Source organism: Thermobia domestica, chromosome 2, assembly GCF_964235325.1.
Source record: "Thermobia domestica chromosome 2, izTheDome1.hap1.1, whole genome shotgun sequence".
NCBI classification, from domain to species: Eukaryota; Metazoa; Arthropoda; class Insecta; order Zygentoma; family Lepismatidae; genus Thermobia; species Thermobia domestica.
In genome coordinates, this window is record NC_137455.1 from 330,282,180 (window position 1) to 330,302,866 (window position 20,687).

Here is a 20,687-nt window from a genome sequence, read left to right on the forward strand (position 1 = left end):
GATTACGATTAGTTTCTAAATATGATGATTGATTTCTATTAACTGCGAACTTCTTATTCGCCAGTAATTTTTTTTTCGTCTAATGAGTTCGGTGATGTAATCACTTTCTTACCATTCGATGTATGGTGCATGAACAGTAGGTCACCAGGCGGACGGTAGGTCACCCGTAACGAGAATGCTCTCATTTTCTGTACCAATATAGCTAAAATAATGCATCTAAAAAGTATGGTGTGTATATATTGGAGATGTAAGGTGCATATCTTTGCTTATTAGAAGCAACGGCCATATGTCTGATCGTCCTCCAGTTACATATGTATTTCAGATGTTATTCATAAAGACTCTCAATATTTGGACAGAAAGTTATTATGTAAATTTTGTGTTTTATGTACACGTTTTTAATACTTAAATACATTTTGTGATTTATAGTGTTGGGTCCAATAAATTCTTCGGCACAACTGAAATTAAATCCTAAACCAGAACTAGATGGGTCAAATTACACCATTCCAAAACTTCAGTTAAACGTTGAAATGGAGACGTTAGCTATTGGTAAGTAGTATTTTATCTTCAATAGATCGTTGAATCTCTCTCTCTCTTTCTCTCTCTCTCTCTCTCTCTATATATATATATATATATATAAGCATTAAGCATTCAATATTTCATCTAGATGAATCAAAGTATAGAAAGCTTTCCTTTGCACGGCGATTTAAGGGTTCCAAGCTAACCGAGGTGATTCTTTAAAATACCATAATAATAATAATAATAATAATAATAATAATAATAATAATAATAAAATGAAGGAGCGAACAGCTCGCGTTTTAAATGACGTGTTGTTGTGTACAAGCAGAAACCGAAATGAGGTAGCAATTGTATAAATTAATAATAATAATAATAATAATAATAATAATAATAATAATAATAATAATAATAAAATAGAGAAGGTTCAAACATCTGATCCCAGGATTACTAGCATAAAGCTCTATCAAACTGCTCTTTCGCTGTGGTTTTCGGAAAATCTAGTCATTCGTGCTCTAGTTTCTCTCTTGGAGGGCACGGTGTCTCAGTGGTAGAGCGCTCACCTCGGGTGTGTAGGATCGTGGTTCGATCTCCGGCCAATTAAGTTTGTGGTGGACAACATCGTGTCTGGGTTTTCTCGAGGTACCCCCCGTTTCCTCCCAGATTTTCATTCCACCAATTCTTCCAGCATCATTCATTTGCCTTAAATATCCGTCTCCCTTAGTCAAAGGGCATAATCGTGGGATGTTAAACTGAAAGATCTCAAAGATCTCTAGATTTTCGCCCTCATAAACCTTAATAGCCCCGCGCGTAGTAGTGAAACAGCTCCGTAACCACGCGTATTGCTGTGAACAATCATCTTGGAATCTTCAGGGCTATTTTGTGATGTAATTTTCAGAAGTACTGTACTGTGAGTTTTTTATTTTTTTAATTTTGTTTTATTGTTGTACTTTTCAACTTACACTAGAACGATTGAATGTGCTGTACACCAATTAGTATAGTCCTATTTAGTTATTATACTGTACTCACGCCTTTACTACTGTATGTATTGTCCTTCATTTTGTAGCAAGTTAGGTTTACATTAGCTCGGATAATAGTGGCTGTACTGTACTAATTAGGGAGCAAATAAAATGTATCAAAATATGTTACATTTCTTTGTAACAACATTTAAAATTCGTGTATTTTTAAATTGATTCAAATTCAAATAAGTTAATGAAAGAGGCGAGATGCAGTGACTTTTTCAAAAAACAAGAAACAAAAGAATAATAAGAAAGAGTGGCTCTAAACTTCATAACTCACTTAAAAGCGTTAAAAACTGTTAGGATTTTGTTGTAATAAAAAGTATTAAAAATCACATAATTCGTACGGTAATGTTTGTTTACAAGATAGATTCTGTATAATAGACATTTATATATATGTAGGATATTTTTGTTTGCTTGTGAGATTTTTTTTTAAACAAATAAAAAAAGCTGTAGGTAACTCCTTTACTTTGTTTCTAAATTTAGTGCATCCTTTGTTTCAAGGAGCGTACAATACAATTTTCCAACGATGCTACAGATGATTATCGATTTGTCTAAATTTCGCAGTGGGTAGATGTCCCATTACACCTGTCAGCTCTTGTGGTGTATCATTGGTTTCATAGCTTAATTGTTTCAGTTGTGGATACTGTCAGAGGAAACAATAAAACATTATTCTAATTGATAATAGTGATTTTAAGATTTCTTTTTCCCTCAGAATTGTCCAGCATTCTCTTTCAAGACTGTATCGGATTGGATATATGCTAATCAAATAAACATCTCATATTAACCCTAGGATTACCAAGCCCGTAACTGTTACGCCTAGTAATGAGGAAGGGGAGGGTAAAATTTGCCTGCACTTTTTTGAGGTGAATTTTACACTGTGTCTAATGATGCAAGTGGGCACTTTTATATTCATCGTAAATGGTTGCATATATGACGGGGAAAATGGTTGCATGGGGAATCAAATCCACTCGCAGCAGGTGAATTCTTTTATATTTTTTTGTTCTGTAAGTCATATATTGCTCTCAGTATTGAGTACTGTTCTCCTATCTGGTTTATGGCCTGCCCTACTCATTAAAAAAAAAAAATCCGTAATTAATTTCTTTTTAGCCATTGTATCCTACCGAGCACCTCACCTCCGAACACTTCCAAAAAATTACATTTTAAAATCCCTCAAAGTGAAACCTCTCCTAGTGAGAAACAAAATTTCTGACCTAATATTTTTGCATAAAATTGTAAATGGACATATATCTTGTGAACAGTTATTAAGTCAGATCAATTTTCGCGTACCCGCTAGAACAACACGGTCTAGTGATCCCTTGTACACTCGAGCGGCGAGGATAAATATTGTCCAAAGGTCCCTTTTAAACCGAGTTGTCAGTACTTATAATCAGTTACCAGAAACTGTAGACGTTTTTTCAAATGAGTATACTTTCAGATCCTCTATAAATAAGCTATTTTTGTAATGTCGCTGTTGTGCTGTACCATCTTAGCTCAAATTGTTATTCAATTGTTACGTTATCAAAATGTTCAAATGTTGCAGTGTAAAATGGCCTAGTGCTGTATCCGAAATCTATTTTATATCTATATCTATCTATCTATCTATCTATCTATCTATCTATCTATCTATCTATCTATATATATATATATATATATATATATATATATATATATATATATATATATATATATATATATATATATACACAGGGGCGGATCCAGGATATGATCAAGGGAGTTGCTAAACCATATTTTGCCGTTTTATCCAGTGTATACCTCAGCGTCAAGGGGGGGCTATAGCCCCCCCTTGGATCTGCCACTATATATATATATATATATATATATATATATATATATATATATATATATATATATATAGTGTTCGAAGTGGAAAAAAGTAAAGGTGATATGTTTTATTATGATTTTGACTCACCATACCGGCTATTTAAATATTGTCTTGATCACTGAAAAAACAGTGACGGTATGTCCTCATTACTGAAAAACCACGGCATGACATACCACCGCATACCGTCTCACTTCGACCACTGTATATATATAGAGAGAGATCGAGAGAGAGAGATTATATTATAATATAAAACAAACAAAACTGAACGTTACAGTGTTACATTCAAAAGAAGAGTGTAAAATTCAAGAGCTCTTAGGAAATAATTTATCTTGCGAAAAATTGAAAATTTGAATGAGCGGTGAAAGTTCCCCCAACCATCACAGTATTTCCAGGGTTATTAATTAATGAATCAGTTTGTAACAATGGGAACTGGGGTCAAGCATATGAAAATTATTCTTTGCTGTATATCAGAAAATAGTAAGAGTGACATGTATTCCGGTACCCTTAGAGCTAAAACAAGGGAATCTCTAGTATGAATGATATCCAAAAATGCTGATAACTTAAATATATCACTATTGAATCGCAGTTTACCTACATTCAGAAGGATATTTAAACTTAGTTATGAGTTAAACGAGACCCAATGATGAGAAAAAAGCTTTGAGAGTTAAGTTTTGTGCTAACCCAGTAGATTTTATGACACCTAAATTTGATACATTAACGAGTATTTTTAATCAACTTTTAATATTTTCATTCTGTGTTTCTCGAAGGTATCGAGAAATACCAATTCCAGGATCTCATTCGTCTTTTGGAGTCAATAGGGAGAATGTCAATTGCAGCAAACTATAGAAAGTATCGACCACAAGTTACACAATATAAGGGACATTATAAAGAATGGTAAGTGATGTGTCTTCTTTTAGTAGTTTAGTAGAGTAATATATATAAATTTCAAAGCCCATTCTGGTTATAAGACCATAATCTGTCTGAAGGCTTAAGGTAATCTTCATCTGTGAAGAGATGTTTCAGAGAGAAGATTTAAAGAAAGAAACTACCTGGAAATCGGTAACAAAAATGATTCTTATGTTTCTAGGCCTGGTGATGGTTTTCCTGGATTTGTTTCTGTCTCATCCCAGACCAATGCAGAACTAACCATAGTACATTCAGGAACAGTTTCGTCGTCGTTCCGTCGTTTTCAATCAGCATTTCTTTTTTAATTATACATATTATACACACAACGATTACTAGGAAAGTTTTGCAATACGACGCATCCATGGGTCGCAGGAGTGTGCTTCTTGGTGCATGCTGAGACATATTCATACTTGTAGAGTAACCGCTGCGCCAAGTCGGTGGGCTGAGTTACACTACCATTAGCAGTGTAGTGTAAAATGCTTGCTATGGCATCTTGGTCACGAAATGAGATACAAGCAGTTTTACGACATGACGTCGCACGTGGTTGAAACGTAACCTGTGCTTAGAAAAGATGATTCTTGCACTGGATGATATCTGTCCACATAGTGCGACTATATTCAGGTGGTACAGAGAATACCAAAGGGGAAATTTCACTCTGGGGACGTTGAGAAGTCGGGAACGTCATCTACGGAGGAAAGGGTACTGTTGTTAGGAAAATGCTTAAAGAAGACAGGCGAGTGACCTACCAGCAGATTGAGGATATCTTAGGTCTAAATGCACAAGCAATTCGTTCGATTCTGCGTGATCATATAGAGAAACCTTTTTTGCCTCTGGGTGCCACATAGTCTGACTGAAGAGCATATGACTCGACGTGTGACATGGTGCCGGGAGATACTGCAAATATTTGATAAGGGACAATCTCAATATGTGAATAACGTCGTGACAGGTAACAAGACTTGGTTGTACTTTTATGATGTTTCATCCAAGACTCAGAACAAAGTTTGGGTCTTTAATGATAAGGGTACACCTGTAGCTATCAGGAAATCCCGATCAGTAAAGAAGAAAATGAAAGGTGTATTTTTCATATCGAGTGGAATTGGGGAGCGTGTCGTTTTGGACACACAAAAGTGGTACACTCAGCAGCCTGCCTAAAGTAATCGAATCTATGATAACCTACAACCAAATTCAAGGATGAACACCTGGTTCCTCCATCATGCTCCATCTCATCGCGTGAAAGCCTGCACCGAATATTTGACCGCTGCAGGACTGAAACTTCTTGAACATCCTCCCTACAGTCCAGACCGTGCTCCCTGTGACTTTTCACTGTTCCCGTATGTGGAAATGAAGCTAAAAGGGGTGCGGCTTTCCAGTGATGAGGATCTGAAATTTGGGTAAACGAGTATCCTTACTCCCTAGTCAAACTTGGCAGATCTGGTTTAACGATTGGTTTTGGAGGATAGAGAAGTGTATTGAGTGTAGTGGAATATTTTTCAAAATTAAATAAAACTACATTGCAAAACTTCTCGAGTACCTTTTGTGTGTATATATATAGGGTTTGTCCATAAAGTAATGAGAAGCTTTGTCCAATCGCCAGCAGAGCGCTTCCCGATGGGGGGATTTGTAGTAGTGTAAGCTAAGCAACGCAAAGGACGACAGTCGCGTCCGAGCTCTGATGCAATGAGGATCACGCGCGGCACAAAAGCTGTTTTTCTTACGGCAGAGAACGCGAGAAATGGAGCTTTCGCTAAAGCAGTGCTACGCAATTAAATACTGCTTCAACCTGGGAAAAACCGCTTCCTAGACGCTTGCCTTGGTCAAGGAGACTTACAAAGACGACGCCCTATCAAGGGCCCAGGTTTTCCGGTTGTTTAGTGATTTCAAGAAGGACGGGAGACTATTGAAGACATGGAGCGAACGACGGTCGGAATCCAGGAGATTCTTCATTCTGGCCTCATTTTTGTCCAAACCACTCGTTGAAGGGCATCCAGATCGCTCTACAACAAAACAGAAACGCTACTGAGGGTACGAAACAGCATTATACAAGCCTGTAGGCTTTACAAGTTTAAAACGGGAACAGGTGCTATTGGAACTAGAAGTGATAAGTAATGGTACAACACAACGTAGTTTAACAAATTTTAAAATGGCGATGAATCCCTCTAGGACAGACAATGTGCGAGATGTCTGTAGTCCATATATGGCAAGGTACCGAAGGGGACTATCGAGGCTAATACTGGAAAAACATGTGAAACATTGAATTGTAATGCAGAAACCAGCCACCAGCATCTCCGCGAGCTTGAGAAACGGTATAAAGTGGAACGAGGTATCCCACATGAACCGACTGCGATTCAGAAATTGACACAAGAAAATGCCCGTTGTCTCGTTAGGAGAATACGTTCTTATAAAAAGTACTAACGTGCAATGAGAAGTGGGGCCTGTACGATATTCCATGGCACTCTTATCGGTTTGGCAGTACATGAACTGGCTCCGAAACAACCGAAACCACCATTGTACGAGGGGCGTACCAAAACGTAAATTTACAAAGCAGATGTGACAATCAAATTTTATGTTGTACAATGTTGTACATAAACAAATGCACATTGTGTGCTACGGTCAACGCTTTATTTTTCAACATAGTCGCCAACACGAGTGAGACATTTCCTGATTGTTGAGCCAGCGTTGCACTGGTGTCTTGTAAACGTGCTATTGGGGCTCCCTTTTATTCCTTTGACGTTAGACATCATGCATCTATAGCAAGGTGTTATCACATACTGCCACTGGTACTCAAGATCTCTTGCGACAGTTTCGGTGGGAATATGTGTAACATCCATGATACAGCACTGTCCTGTTGCCCAGTGATTACCATCTCTTGCCTTCAAAAAACATTTTCGAGGGCACAGATTCCAAAGCGACTATAATCTCAGAACAGTTGTCCAACACTGGCTCAGCAGTCAGGATCTCACATCTAGCATTGAGAAGCTCGTCTCGCAGTTAGACAAGTGCCTCAAGCATCTTGGCGACTATTGAAAAATAAACGTTGACTCTAGCACATTTGATAGTCTTTATTCTGCATTATTTTGAACATTGCTTTTATTTATATAAATCAAAATTATTGAACCAGTTTGTTGTGCAATGAAAATTCCTTCGATAATTTATTCATTGACTAAAACAACTCATTGTTCATGAATATCTGTCAACTCATGGAAGGGTTTTGATAGCAATAGCGGCAGAAGTGTCCTAGCCAATATGAGTTCTCCCGTAGAGGACGCAAGTGGAAAGTTTGAACATTTGAGGATTTCGTGAGTGTACATTTTAAGAAAAATCGCTTTGAGTTCGAGACTAGGTGCTGCACGCAACACAGAGCAAGAAGGACTCAAACTTCGTCTGCATCCGACCGCCAGTTGTATTGCACCACGTTGCATGTTCCTTGTTATATATTTATAAGAACCGTTTGGATAGTTCGTTTTGTGGTGTTATCTCAATAGATTTTAACTTGAATTTAAACACGAAAGTTTTTTTTTACTAAACGTAAATAACAATTTTTATTCAAAGTTAAAGAATAATGTGTAGCAACAATTCTATATAAGAATTTTCTTTCTGCTTCAAATAACAAAACACAATTCTCTGAAGTTTCAAGAGTTTACGGACAATTTTAATGTCTCTAGAGCATGTTCTGAGTGAAATACAAATGTAGCCCAAATTTTAAAGAATCTCCGATTGTCCATGTGAATAATAATAATAAAAAAGATATACATACCAAAAAGCCAGCATAAAAACAAGGGAGAGAGAATAGTCCCTATTGTTCGTTTGCTTGTCTGGTCAAACAGAATTTAAACAAATTTTCCACAACTTATTTTCACAGTTTTCTTCGTTTCACAATCAATATTAACTTTTATTAATCTCCAATTTCACTCTTATGATAATTTCTAATTCAACAAAACACATTATAAAGGTAAATTCTTCGAATAACATGCTCTATATAGGTTATTTGACTACAAACGAAAATAAAGTTGCAGTTGATCCTTATCTTCCCAACAGAATTGAAGAGCGGAGGCATGCCACATATCCACGAAAGTTCGTAGATGGCAGCACCATCCACGCCTCAATCAGGTGACAAGGTATCCAGCTAGCATACACTTCCAACAACTGAAGCTATCAGAAATGCTTACTTTGCTATTGGACCTTGTTTGATTTTTTCCAAACAAATAAATTCTGTCGCACAACAAAAATCTCTGGAGAGCGCAAACAATTTCTTCCGATAAATTCCAGTGCTAAATTTTATTTGTTCACTTCATTTTACACACACACACACACACACACACACACACACACACACACATATATATATATATATATATATATATATATATATATATATATATTACTGGTCACTTCTCTATGTTCATGAATCACAGATTGTACCTCTTGTGTTCCATGGGCTCATTTCTACGTAGAAATACGTAGAAATACGTAGAAATACAACGATGTCATTTTTGAAATTTCTCAATCCATGAAGTCATTGATCTCCTTAGTCAGGAGGCTGTATCACTTCCAACAAATGCTCGAATGGATCTCTTCAAGTTTGGCAGCTCCCCAGGTTACAAATAAGCTGTAAAATACAGTAACCAAAAACAGTATCAAACTTATATTAACCCTTCTACATCTAAATTCTTACAGTTGCTGATTTTTTTCTTACACACTAGTTGCACACTAGTTTTTTTTTTCTTAAACCAAATTTTAATTTACAATTTCTTACTTCTAAAAGAAACATTTTACATACTTTCTTTACAAAACAATTACATTGCTGTTACCACATTGGCATTTACCTTATTTGTTCGTTCATAATATTTCTCAAGGAATTAATATGGCGTTTGATTTTTATTTCAGGGTTTTCTACTAATTTCGCCCATAGCATGTTGGAAGTGGGGAAGTCTAATATTTCGTAAGGCCCGTGGAAAATTGTATCTAACTTGGGGGTATATTTCTTATATAATGATGCCTTTGTCATATTTTTAATGAGCACTTTTCTCCTTTTTCAAAATTTCAAGTACTTTTTCTTTTATAATTTTGTTCTTTTCTTTTCCACGATTTATTAATGTTATCAAAAATAATTTTTAACAGTTGTTCCCTATTTCTTTCATTTTCTATGACGCTAACATTTAATGACCATTTACAATGTAAAGAACTAAAAAACTTGCTGCCCAGATAAACCTCAGCCGGGCTGACTCAGTCTCACTAATAATGCTAGAATTTAAAGTGAATTGGATTTATCAAGTACTTTACTACAATGACTTTGATTCTTACTTACGTAACATCTCAAAATTTGTTTTACAATGACATTTACTTTCTCTACAATATTTGGACTCGGATTATAAGGACTAGTTTTTAGGTGTTTTATTCCTTGATTATATAAATATGTCTCAAAGGCTTCACTGACGAAATAAGAAGCTCTGTCAGATACTAAGTTTATTATCCATCCGTAATGACATAGTATTTTCTCCAAGTTATTTATTATAACTCTTGAGCTAAGTTGTTTCAAAGGTTCTAAGAGTGAATATTTACTGCCATTATCTGGTATTAATATATATTTATACCCCTAACTAGTAGGTAAGGGACCTTATACATCAATATAATATGTATGATTAGGTATCTTAACAGTTTTTGAATAATATATGCCCATCAATTTACTATTTTAAAGCTTGCTTTCCTGACAAATTTTACAACTTTGTACATATTCTCTAATTTCTTTGAACATCCCAGACCATGTATACTTTTCTGCTATTCGTCCTATCGTACGTTTAATTCCTTGATGCGATCCTGACCCAAGAAAATCGTGATAGTATTGCATTATAGTATTTCTTATTTCCTTTGGTACTAGACAGCTATAAGCCCTTAATTTATTTTACCCTTTGTTTCTTTTAATAAAATTTTATCTCTAATTACATAACCTGGTACAGATTTACCTTCCTCTATTTGGGTAATGATACCTTTTAACTCTGGATCTCGTTGTTGTAATTCCTGCAAAGACACATTCAAAGATGGAAGTTTCCAAAAGTTAATAAATGATACGGCTACTTTTTTCTCCTCATATTCAGTTATTTCTTCTATTTCTGGTGTTGGTGGTTGAAAATAAGCTATGTCATAAATCGTAACTATATATAAAACTATATGAGCTTACAAATTATTGAGCATTTCCTGTAGGGATACAATGATTAAATTTGGCATGATTGTAGCTTTCTGGAACTAACCCACAGGAAAATTGCCAAAAGTAAATATTTTTAATTTTTAGAGGGTCTAAAGAGAGGATGAAGAATTTTCCTATGCTATTTAAATGAGTTTTTTTTTTGTAATCTCATGTTTTAGATACTTAGAATTGGAATAAAAACTTGAAATTCGGTTTGCTTGTACGTTTTTGTTAGCACTACCTAAGTAAATCAGTAAAAATTTTAAAAAAATTAACTCTAGAGTGGTTTTATAGGGAACTGACAAAATCTTTCCCATGTTATTTATATGAAACACCTTTTACACCTCCAAATTATTGAGCACTTTCTGTAGGGCTACAATGATTAAATTTGGCATGATTGTAGCTTTTGGGGACAAACTCACAGAAAAATTGCCAAAACTGAATGTTTTTAATTTTTAGGGGGTCTAAAGAGTGGATGAAGAATTTCTCCATGCTATTTAAATGGGTCTTTTTTTGGACCTATAATCTCATGTTTTAGGTAATTTGAATTGGAATAAAAACTTCAAATTCGGTATACTTGTATGTTTTCGTTAGCGTTACCTAAGTGAATCATCAGAAATAAAAGTTTCCGACCGTAGTGTGATTTTATGCGGAACAGAAAAATCTTTCCCATGTTATTTATATGGGACTCTTCTACTGCCCAAAATGTTTAGGCTTTTCCGGCAGGATTAGAATGATGAAATTTGGCATGATTGTAGTCTTCCGGGACTAACCGACAGGAACTTACGGTGAATATTTTAAATTTTTTAGGGGTCTAAATGAGGATGAAGAAATTCCTATGCTATTTAAATGGACATATTCTTGGGATAAAAAATCTTATCTTTTAGATAGTTGAAATAGGAATAGAAGCAATAGAATTATGGGTTCAAGAGGTGCGAGGCCGTAGGCCGAGCAAAGACAATGTGTGGGGGCGAAGCCCCCGGATCGGCAGATTCAGGAAATATGAAGAGCAAGTTCACAAAATTCGCTGTAGATGCAAAGGCCGATAGATAAGAAATGCGAGGCCGTAGGCCGAGCAGACTCGGATGTCTGAGAGCAGTGTCCCCAGCTACCCAAAGGCTAGTCTACTTATAAAATCTGCTTGGAGGTTGACGGAACGTTTGATGTGAACTATATCGAATTGGAATTTTCTTATCTTTTCTGTGAGGGTTCCATATTTTCTCTGTAGTCCATGATTTTTCAAAATCCAACTTGAATCTGTGAAAAACTGAATTTCCTATACAAAAAGGTTCGAATTTAGACAATGCTGAAGCGAAGGATTTTAATTCAAGTTCGAACACTTTCTTACTCCATTCCGGTTCGGGAACCTATTTAGAATAAAATAAACAGGTCTAAGGTTACCCTTTTCATCATATTGGCTAAAGGTCCCACTATCATTTTTAGTGCTTGCATCGACATGGATTATGAAAGGAGAATCGAAATCTGGAATCTTTAAAACTACATGATTTTCTATCTCTTCTTTAATTTTCTGCAAAATTTGATTTTCCTCCTCCCACTTGAATGGTGTTTTCTCTGAACGTAATTTGTGCAAGGGTCCTATTAATCTTGAATAATTTGGTAAATAACGAAGATAATAACATAAAATCCTATCAGCTTATTTTATTTTTAGGAGCAGGCAAATTTCTTAATACCCTAACTCTATTTTCATCAGTACACATATTCCCATCACTAAATTCATATCCCATAACTTCACATTTTTCTTACATAATTTACTTTTCTTAGTGTTACTCTTATTCCGTATTTTCTACGTCTTTCGAGAAATTTTTCTAAAGTCCTTTTATGTGATTCTATATCGGGACTGTGTATTATAAAATCATCCCATTGGATGTCTCACTGATCACCTAATAAATCTTTAAAAATATTATTAAAGAGGTTAGCTAACACAAAGAGTGAAATACACAGGCCCATTGAGAGTCTTCTATAAGCTAACAATCTATTTGGGGTAGCAAATGCTGTGTACAATTTTGACTTTTCATCTAATAAACACTGATAGAATGCTGATTTTCCATCCAAAATTGAGAAGATCTTATGTTTGCCTACACTGCCTATAATACACTCACAATTTGGTGCCGGGTATGCCTCCATAACCACCTTTTTGTTCAGAGATGAAAAGTTGACTACTAATCTTTTACTATTATCTTTGTCAGTAACTAAGAAACATGGTGATATGTAAGGGAAACTACTTACTTCTTCAACTACCCCTTGTTTTATAATTCGTCTCTATGATTATTTAATTCTTGCATTTTGTGTTTACGCAAACCATATGGTTGCTGCATGCATGGACTATCATATTGCAACAAAATCTCGTACTTGAAACTTTTTATGGTACCTAATTTACCTATAATTACATCAGAATATTTTGATCTTATTTCTTTCACATAATCACATAAACTGTCATCATAAATATCGATCATTATATCATTATTATCTTGTAATTGACTTGCGATATTCTCCAGGTCGTCGTCGCATATTGCATAAACAAGATTAAACATTGGCTGTCCTAACACAGGTTCAAGAATCGGTAGCCTCCTTTTTTCGCTCTCCTCTACTACCTTTCCTTTCCTGTGGGCCCTGAAGGTTACATGGTTGATTGGTCATGTGTCCAAGGTTTTTGTCCTCTCCCCAGCAATGCGTAGCGCTCTTGTCGACATAAGTGATGAGCCGACAACCCTACAACGAGAATTCCAAAACGAGGAGTTTCTTGTTTTTGACACCCTTTTTTCTTCCAAATTAAATTGCACCGAATTACTTTCTTTACGTAAACACAGTTCCTTTTCCTTATACCGTATGCACGCATCGTGTTCTTGTAAAAACTGTCCACCAATTTATAGAGAAATATCAGGTGTCTATCACTAGAAACCAGTCTGTATATTTTTTATTGTTTAAAAAATGTAATTCCACTGTTTCCTTGATTGAAATAGGTACTTGACTCATGGATGTCACTACATGGTTAACTGTCTTACTTTTTGGTCACCACTTTAACCTAATCTGATACAATGTTTTTCCTACATAGTTTGTACTACTGCCGGTATCTATGTAACATCGTATAGGAATATGACACAGAAACCATTATTTGCACCATCTAATCCTGCTTCGCGCCGGAGATATTGTAACATTTTTGTTCCCTTGTGTAGTTTGTTTTTTTCTCTTTTAGTAGGTTACATTGACACCAAAAATGATTTTTCATGCCACAAATATAACACTGTCTATTTTGACTACGGTTAGTTCTAATATTAGGAGACACAGTTCCACTATTGGTTTGCGACTGTACATTTACATAATGTGTGTTATATTTCCTATTGTAATCGTAAGTTTCAGCAAAATACAGCAGTAATTGCTTTTGAATTGGTGTAGAGGTTAACAAAAATATATTGCGGATTTCAGGGGTTATTAAGTTGACTTTCATATTACAAAATTCAATTTCACTCATTTGCATATTAAAAATATCCAAGATATTTTTCTTTTCTAATATAAATTCCTTAAATGTTTCCTCAGCGCCCATTACTTGGTACAACCTATCTCTAATTGTTTCTGTGGCCTCGCGTAGCGTAGTCGCTAACGTTTTCGCCTTCGGTGCGAGCGGTCCCGAGTTCGATTCCCAGTGGGGGCACTAGGTCGAAAAAGTGTACAACGCTTTTTCAGGCCAGCCACCTTGAATGAGGTTTACCTGGGTTTTCCTCCTTCCCATCAGGCAAATGGCGGGGTGGTATCTAACTTATAGGTCCCAGGCCGCTTTCTTGCATCCCCAGGCTTTTCTTCCTTCCCTTTCCCCGGATAGTGTGCTCGCCGAGGGACGTCATCGCTCAAACGTGACGGGCTAAATGGCCATAAATGTCGAAAGCCCACAAACCTAAATCCTAATCCTAATCTAATTATTTCTGTTTTTTTAATACTACTCACATATTTCTCTACATTTTTGATCCGCACAATCCAGCAATATGATTTGTTGAAAATCTAAAAATAATGGCCCTGTAATTCTTCCTAACAAAAGAACTAATATAATATCTGTAGGTGCTACATTTTGTTTTATCAAACTGTTTGCTTGCATTAAAAAATCACATCTCTGGTAACCATCAACGGAATTTAATACAGGAATGTTATTTACCAAACTCAACTTCTTAACTCTAGTTTATCGTGCTTCTCGTTCACAATTTAAACGCAATTTCACAGGATACAATTTGGCAGGTTATTATTTCTCTAACTGGTTTATAATCCAAACTAATACAATTTATTTATTAAGCATAAGCTTCCTACTTTTAATCAGAAACACCGAATTCTGTTAGGAAGATAATTTAATTTTGTTGCACGGTTCTTGTTGAATATTTTAAGAACCGTTCGGATAGTTCGTTTTGTGGTGTTTTCTCAATAGGTTTTAACTTGAATTTAAACACGAGAGGTTTTTTTTACTAAATGTAATTAACAATTTTTATTCAAGGTTAAAGAATAATGTGTAGCAACAATTCTATATAAGAAATTTCTCTCTGGTTCAAATAACAAAACACAATTCTCTGAAGTTTCAACTAAATTTTGACTATCCGCAAAACAAAGTTTACGGGCAATCTTAATGTCTCTAGAGCATGTTCTGAATGAAATACAAATGTAGTCCAAAGTTAAAAAAATCTCCGATTGTCCATGCAAATAATGATAATAAAAAAGATATACATACCAAAAAGCCAGCATACAAGAAAAAGAATAGTCCCATTTATTCGTTTGCTTGTCTGGTCAAACAGAATTTAAACAAATTTTCCACAACTTATTTTCACAGTTTTGTTCGTTTCACAATCAATATTAACTTGTATTAATCTCCAATTTCACTTTTATGATAATTTCTAATTCAACAGAACACATTATAAAGGTAAATTTCTCGAATAACATGCTCTATATAGGATATTTGTCTACAAACGAAAATAAAGTTGTAGTTGATCCTTATCTTCCCAACAGAATTGAAGAGCGGAGGCATGCCACATATCTACGAAATTTCGTAGATGGCAGCATCATCCACGCCTCAATCAGGTGACAAGGTATCCAGTTAGCATACACTTCCAACAACTGAAGCTATCAGAAATGCATACTTTGCTATTGGACCTTGTTTGATTTTTTTCCGAACAAATAAATTCTATCGCACAACAATCATGTATTGTTAATGTCTATTCTGCTGCATCTAACTCTTGCATAAAGCGTTGTGCCGTTTACACTATAATTTACTTATTCATTTTTGTTGTGTACAACCATGTATGTGGTGTTATCATATATTTACATTAATGTGTTAAGGATAAGTCGTCTGGATTTTCATTTTCACACACAACTTTCCATATCGATGTTACATGCGTATATAGTATCTCCATGTTACCATTCTCTATAAATGGTACCCAGGAAGTGCCCTTACCAGGAAATATCAACAAATGGTTTGGTTTTACCTAGGAATCCTAAGGTCGGAGGAAATATCTCTATAAATAGTTTCACCTGCACCAGGGACTTTCCCTGGACAACATGCTTATACAAAAGTGTCTCTGTAAGTGGTGCCCGATACAAGGGCATATCTCTGTACACACAATGTGGATTGGTTTATGTACAACGTAATATATGAGTAGTTTAAGAAATATGAATATTTTTTCTAAACTTATTTTCGGGACACTTCTCGTATCAACAGAAGTTAAGCCCTATATACTATTCGGGATATCTTGGTAGTTCTCATTGTTTCGATTACTCTGCAGACCAAAAGGTCATTCAAGAATCTAAGTATTTGTATGTTTACTAATTCATTTCTTAGATCACAATCTCATCATATTTATATCTCGTTTCTGGACTTCGTCAGACACTTGTGACATTATTATATAATAATATAGTATTGTAATTTAAGTATACCTATCTTTCAGTATTAACTTGTTTAATTGTAACGTCTTAGGTGGCGTTTTGCATACAAGTGCATATTAGAAGAAGATATTCGACGGCGGCGGCGCGATTGGGAATGGGAACATATGCGTGAGCACCGGGATATGTGCAGACGTTACGCAGAAGCATATCGTACCAAGTTGACTAGTAGAAGTGTCCCAGAAAATGTTAAGGAAACACTGGCAGAATGCGAGAAATATTTGGATCTTTTTAACATTATACTTGTAAGAGAGAGAGTCGACATGGAGGTAATTGTAATTTAATTTACTACTTTATGCTTTAAATCAAATTATAATAATTGTAATATGTTTACATAAAAATAAAGCAATATATACTGGTTAAGTTTCCATGTTCAAGTGTTTTGTATAGCTTTTACAATTTGTGTCTAGTAGTGGAAGTTAGACAAGACACCTAATTTCAATCAAAACTGTCTTAACAGACTGAGTTGAGTTCTGAGGTGTCCGAGAAGAAGTGACTCACTTGTTGTTAGGTGCGGTAGTTAAAGAGTCTGTGATAACTTTGTTCAGGAGAGGGATGATTTTGATACATTGTGGTGGCAGCAAGACGGTGCTCCTCCACACTTTGCCCTGGATTGTCCGTGACTTTTTGAACATCTCCCCCGGGCGATGGGTTGGTCGTCGGCGAACAGTGGAATGGCCCCCACGGTCACCAGACCTCACCCCTCCCGACTTCTTTCTATGGGGACAGTTGAAGAACAAGATATATGCAAGACCCATAAACAGTGTTGCAGAATTGACGACACGAATCACCGAGAAATTCAACAATATTCCCGTTCAGATGTGCCAAGATGCGTGCAGAAATGTGCGTCTCCAGACGCAGGCATGCATCGATGTTAATGGCCGCCAGGTGGACCTCCAAATGAAAAATAGGAATTAAATACTGTAAAGTACTTGATTTTTACATCATTCCTCTGCACCTACAATCTTGTTTCATGCCATTCTTGTTTATAATAAAAATGTACTGAGCACTCAAAAGATGAGTCACTACTTCTGGTACACCCTATATATATATATATATATACACAGTGGCGAATTCAAGGGGGCTATGGGGCTATAGCCCCCCCCCCCTTGACGCTAGGTATACACTAGATAAAATGGGCTTCAATCCTGCTTTATACTGGATAAAACGGCAAAATATGGTTTAGCCCCTCCCTTGATCATATCCTGGATCCGCCCCTATATATATATATATATATATATATATATATATATATATATATATATATATATTGGCAGATCCAGAATTCGATCAAGGGAGGGGCTAAACCATAGTTTGCAACTTTATTCGGTGTAAAGCAGGATTGAAGCCCCATTTTATCCAGTGTATACCTAAGCGTCAAGGGAGGGCTATAGCCCCCCTTGGATCCGCGCCTATATATATATATATAACCTATAAATTTGTACTATTTTCAACTAGATATGTTAAAAATAAATATTAAACACAAACCTTTGAAGCTTATAAGCATTAGAACACATTTCAGCTTATGAATTATAATTAGTTGGTACTTACTTCATCAGCTGAAGATGGGGCACTGTGAGTTCTTTACTTTCTCAGGTGATTCAAATTTACAGAAGTATGTATTCAAATTATTGTCTCCATTTTAAAATTATTGAAGAAAAAAATCGTACATTTATATCTTTTTGCTGGCAATCGTCTTTTGCTAGCGACCACTCGTTGGAACTGACTACCCTTCTTATTACAGAATCACTACACATTAAATGAGTTTTATCCTAATTACGGCATACTTCCGTACACACCATATTGTATATTGCGTTGCTCTTCGAGTTATTTCATTGTGATCTTAAGATTTTGCTAAAGCGACCACAAAATTGTATCCACCAAGGGAGAAAGAGTGTGGTAATTTGAGAACGTAAGTCATGTTGAAAAAAATTCAGGAACTCTATGCTCTTATCCGTAGAACGGATTACAGAAAACGTATTTGTATATCCTCCAACCATTTGAAATATTTTTTTGTAAATCTATGAAGTAGAACATGCACCCTTACGAGTGCAAGTGAGTTTTTTAAAAAAAAAAAAAAAAAAAAAAAAGGCTATGAAGATATTGTTGCTTTACTTTAAAATGTCGTATCTCTTCATGGAATGTTTCTGTTATATCGATTCAGTAACAATAGTCACGGATTACTCGTAACCTTACGAAGGAAACACAACGATTGGTATCGCGAATTTTTTTTCTTCCTTCGCCCGTCCTGTATCCTGTAAGCAATGTTTCTTCAACTCCGAAATCTTAAGCAGAAAATATATGTACACAGCACTTCTCTTCTGTAATTAGTGCATTAAAAGCTTTAGCGCTGTTCCAATACTCCACAGGAGGAGGACTTGATAAATTTGATGTAAAAGAAAATAATAGAAGAATGAAATAAGGCTTGATAAGAGTTTAGCACATTGAAAGTATTGTAACAGAAATTGATCAAAAATTTTAAGACATTTTGTTTTATCACTGCGCAATATGATTACCTGTCATACATTAAGCAGTGGTAAGCAATATCTGGAATATACTAATCTCTTTATGTACTGTACTTTATTAAGTATTGGACATTCTTGAAGTCCAATTTTTAATATTATGTTTAAATTCCATTGTTGTGAAGGCTGAAAAAAGAAAGGAAAAAATGAGTTGGTTTTAATTTTGTATTGTAAATGAGAAAGTTACTTTTAGAAGGTAACAACAACATTCCTATTCCTGCATTCTTTTTGGCAGACGTGAGAAATGTGCCCTTCTGCAACGAAAACAGTACTATGAAATATTAAAATTGTTCTATATGAATCAGTATATTAGATGCTGAAATTAAATAACACAATTTCAACAGTACGGGTGCTTTCTGTTTTACAAGGGTGACATCTTCACCAATATGTGTGTAAATAGGTCCTATACCTTTGAGAATAAAATAAGCTCTTTAATTGGGAAATACACGGTGCTTCAGGAAAATGTATACATACTTTAAAACATGACTGAAAAATTCATATTTTCATCTGGAGGAGTGAAATACGGTAGGAAAATAGCGTGATATTTGCCAAACAAATTGCAGCAAATACCAGAAGATACCACTAAGAGCCAGTGGCGAGTGATTTCATATCAACATGGTGAAAGTACGGTTGAACTTTGAAACGCGCAAGATTTTGTGAAAGTGGTACTGGAAATTTAAGAATGTGATCTATGTTCAGAAACAATGAAGATGTAAAAATGGTATTAATTCCTCTTTGCGGCTGATAATTGCTTGTATACGTTGCAAATTCGAACTGTATGGAACAGTATGTGATGTACACATAGGCCGGTCGGGGCGACCTCGGACGGCTACAAGTGATAAATACTTGGGTGCAGTGCTGGAACAGTTTGTGAACCGTACGGTAATGAGAGGTTTTATTTTCAAGAAGATGGTGTTCAACGGCACTACTACAGGGATGTAAGAGCATCGTACTTTGATGACAATGTACCACGTCTTTCGGTAGAGCGCAGAGGTCCGATCGATTTCCTTTACGTTCTCCAAATCAGCCTTTGTGTACATCACACACTGTTCTATGCAGTGCGAATTTTAGGTGGGGTGCTGACTGCCACGAGTCTGAGAGAAGGTTGCTAGACATAACATTACCGGACGCCAAGAAATATGAAAGAAACGTGATGAACCTTAGGACCATGTTGTTCAGACCAACTTCTAACAAAGGTAAACAGGTCTCTGTATGTACACTCATGTCCAAAATTAAGCATGACTATAAATATGTTGTTCTAGTAATATAATTTGATAATGAATTCGCCCGGTATTTCTTATAATGTTAGTATGTGTATAATCGGTAAAGACAAGTATGTGGTAAATTTCATGTCAAAAGAGCAGTAAATAAGAACAATGAAAGGAAAATAAAATTTTCTTGTCCATTTAGTTACATTTTATTTTACTCATTATGATTTTCGTGTTTATAATTCTTTTCCTATGAAATTTACCACAAATATACATTTCCTGATTATACACATAATATCAGTATTAAAAGTACTCTGCAAAATCATTATCAAATTATATTCTTACAAGAAGACAGTTATAGATATGCGACAATCATTTTGGACATGAGTGTACTTTCAGTTTTGCCAGGAAGCGTACAAAATTGGTACGATTTGTGTGTTCTCACTTGAACTCCCTATGTCAGCATGAACTGTGTACAGCTGCGCAAATTGTTTCGAGCAGCTCTTGAAAGTTCCATCAAAAGAGCACTGCTGGCTGTCCCTCACAAGGACAGTTCAGGAT

The 20,687-nt window shown here is 35.5% G+C and overlaps 1 protein-coding gene across 2 annotated transcripts in view; it reads left to right on the forward strand.

Annotated features, from left to right (window-relative positions):
• Vps13 (vacuolar protein sorting 13C) overlaps positions 1-20,687 on the forward strand; it is a 426,449-nt gene that overhangs the window by 55,011 nt on the left and 350,751 nt on the right. For both annotated transcript variants that reach the window (XM_081749100.1, XM_081749101.1), the window contains exons 6-8: positions 427-546; positions 4,146-4,272; positions 16,431-16,665. In XM_081749100.1, the coding sequence (XP_081605226.1) occupies positions 427-546; positions 4,146-4,272; positions 16,431-16,665 (482 nt within the window). The remainder of the gene's footprint in view (positions 1-426; positions 547-4,145; positions 4,273-16,430; positions 16,666-20,687) is intronic.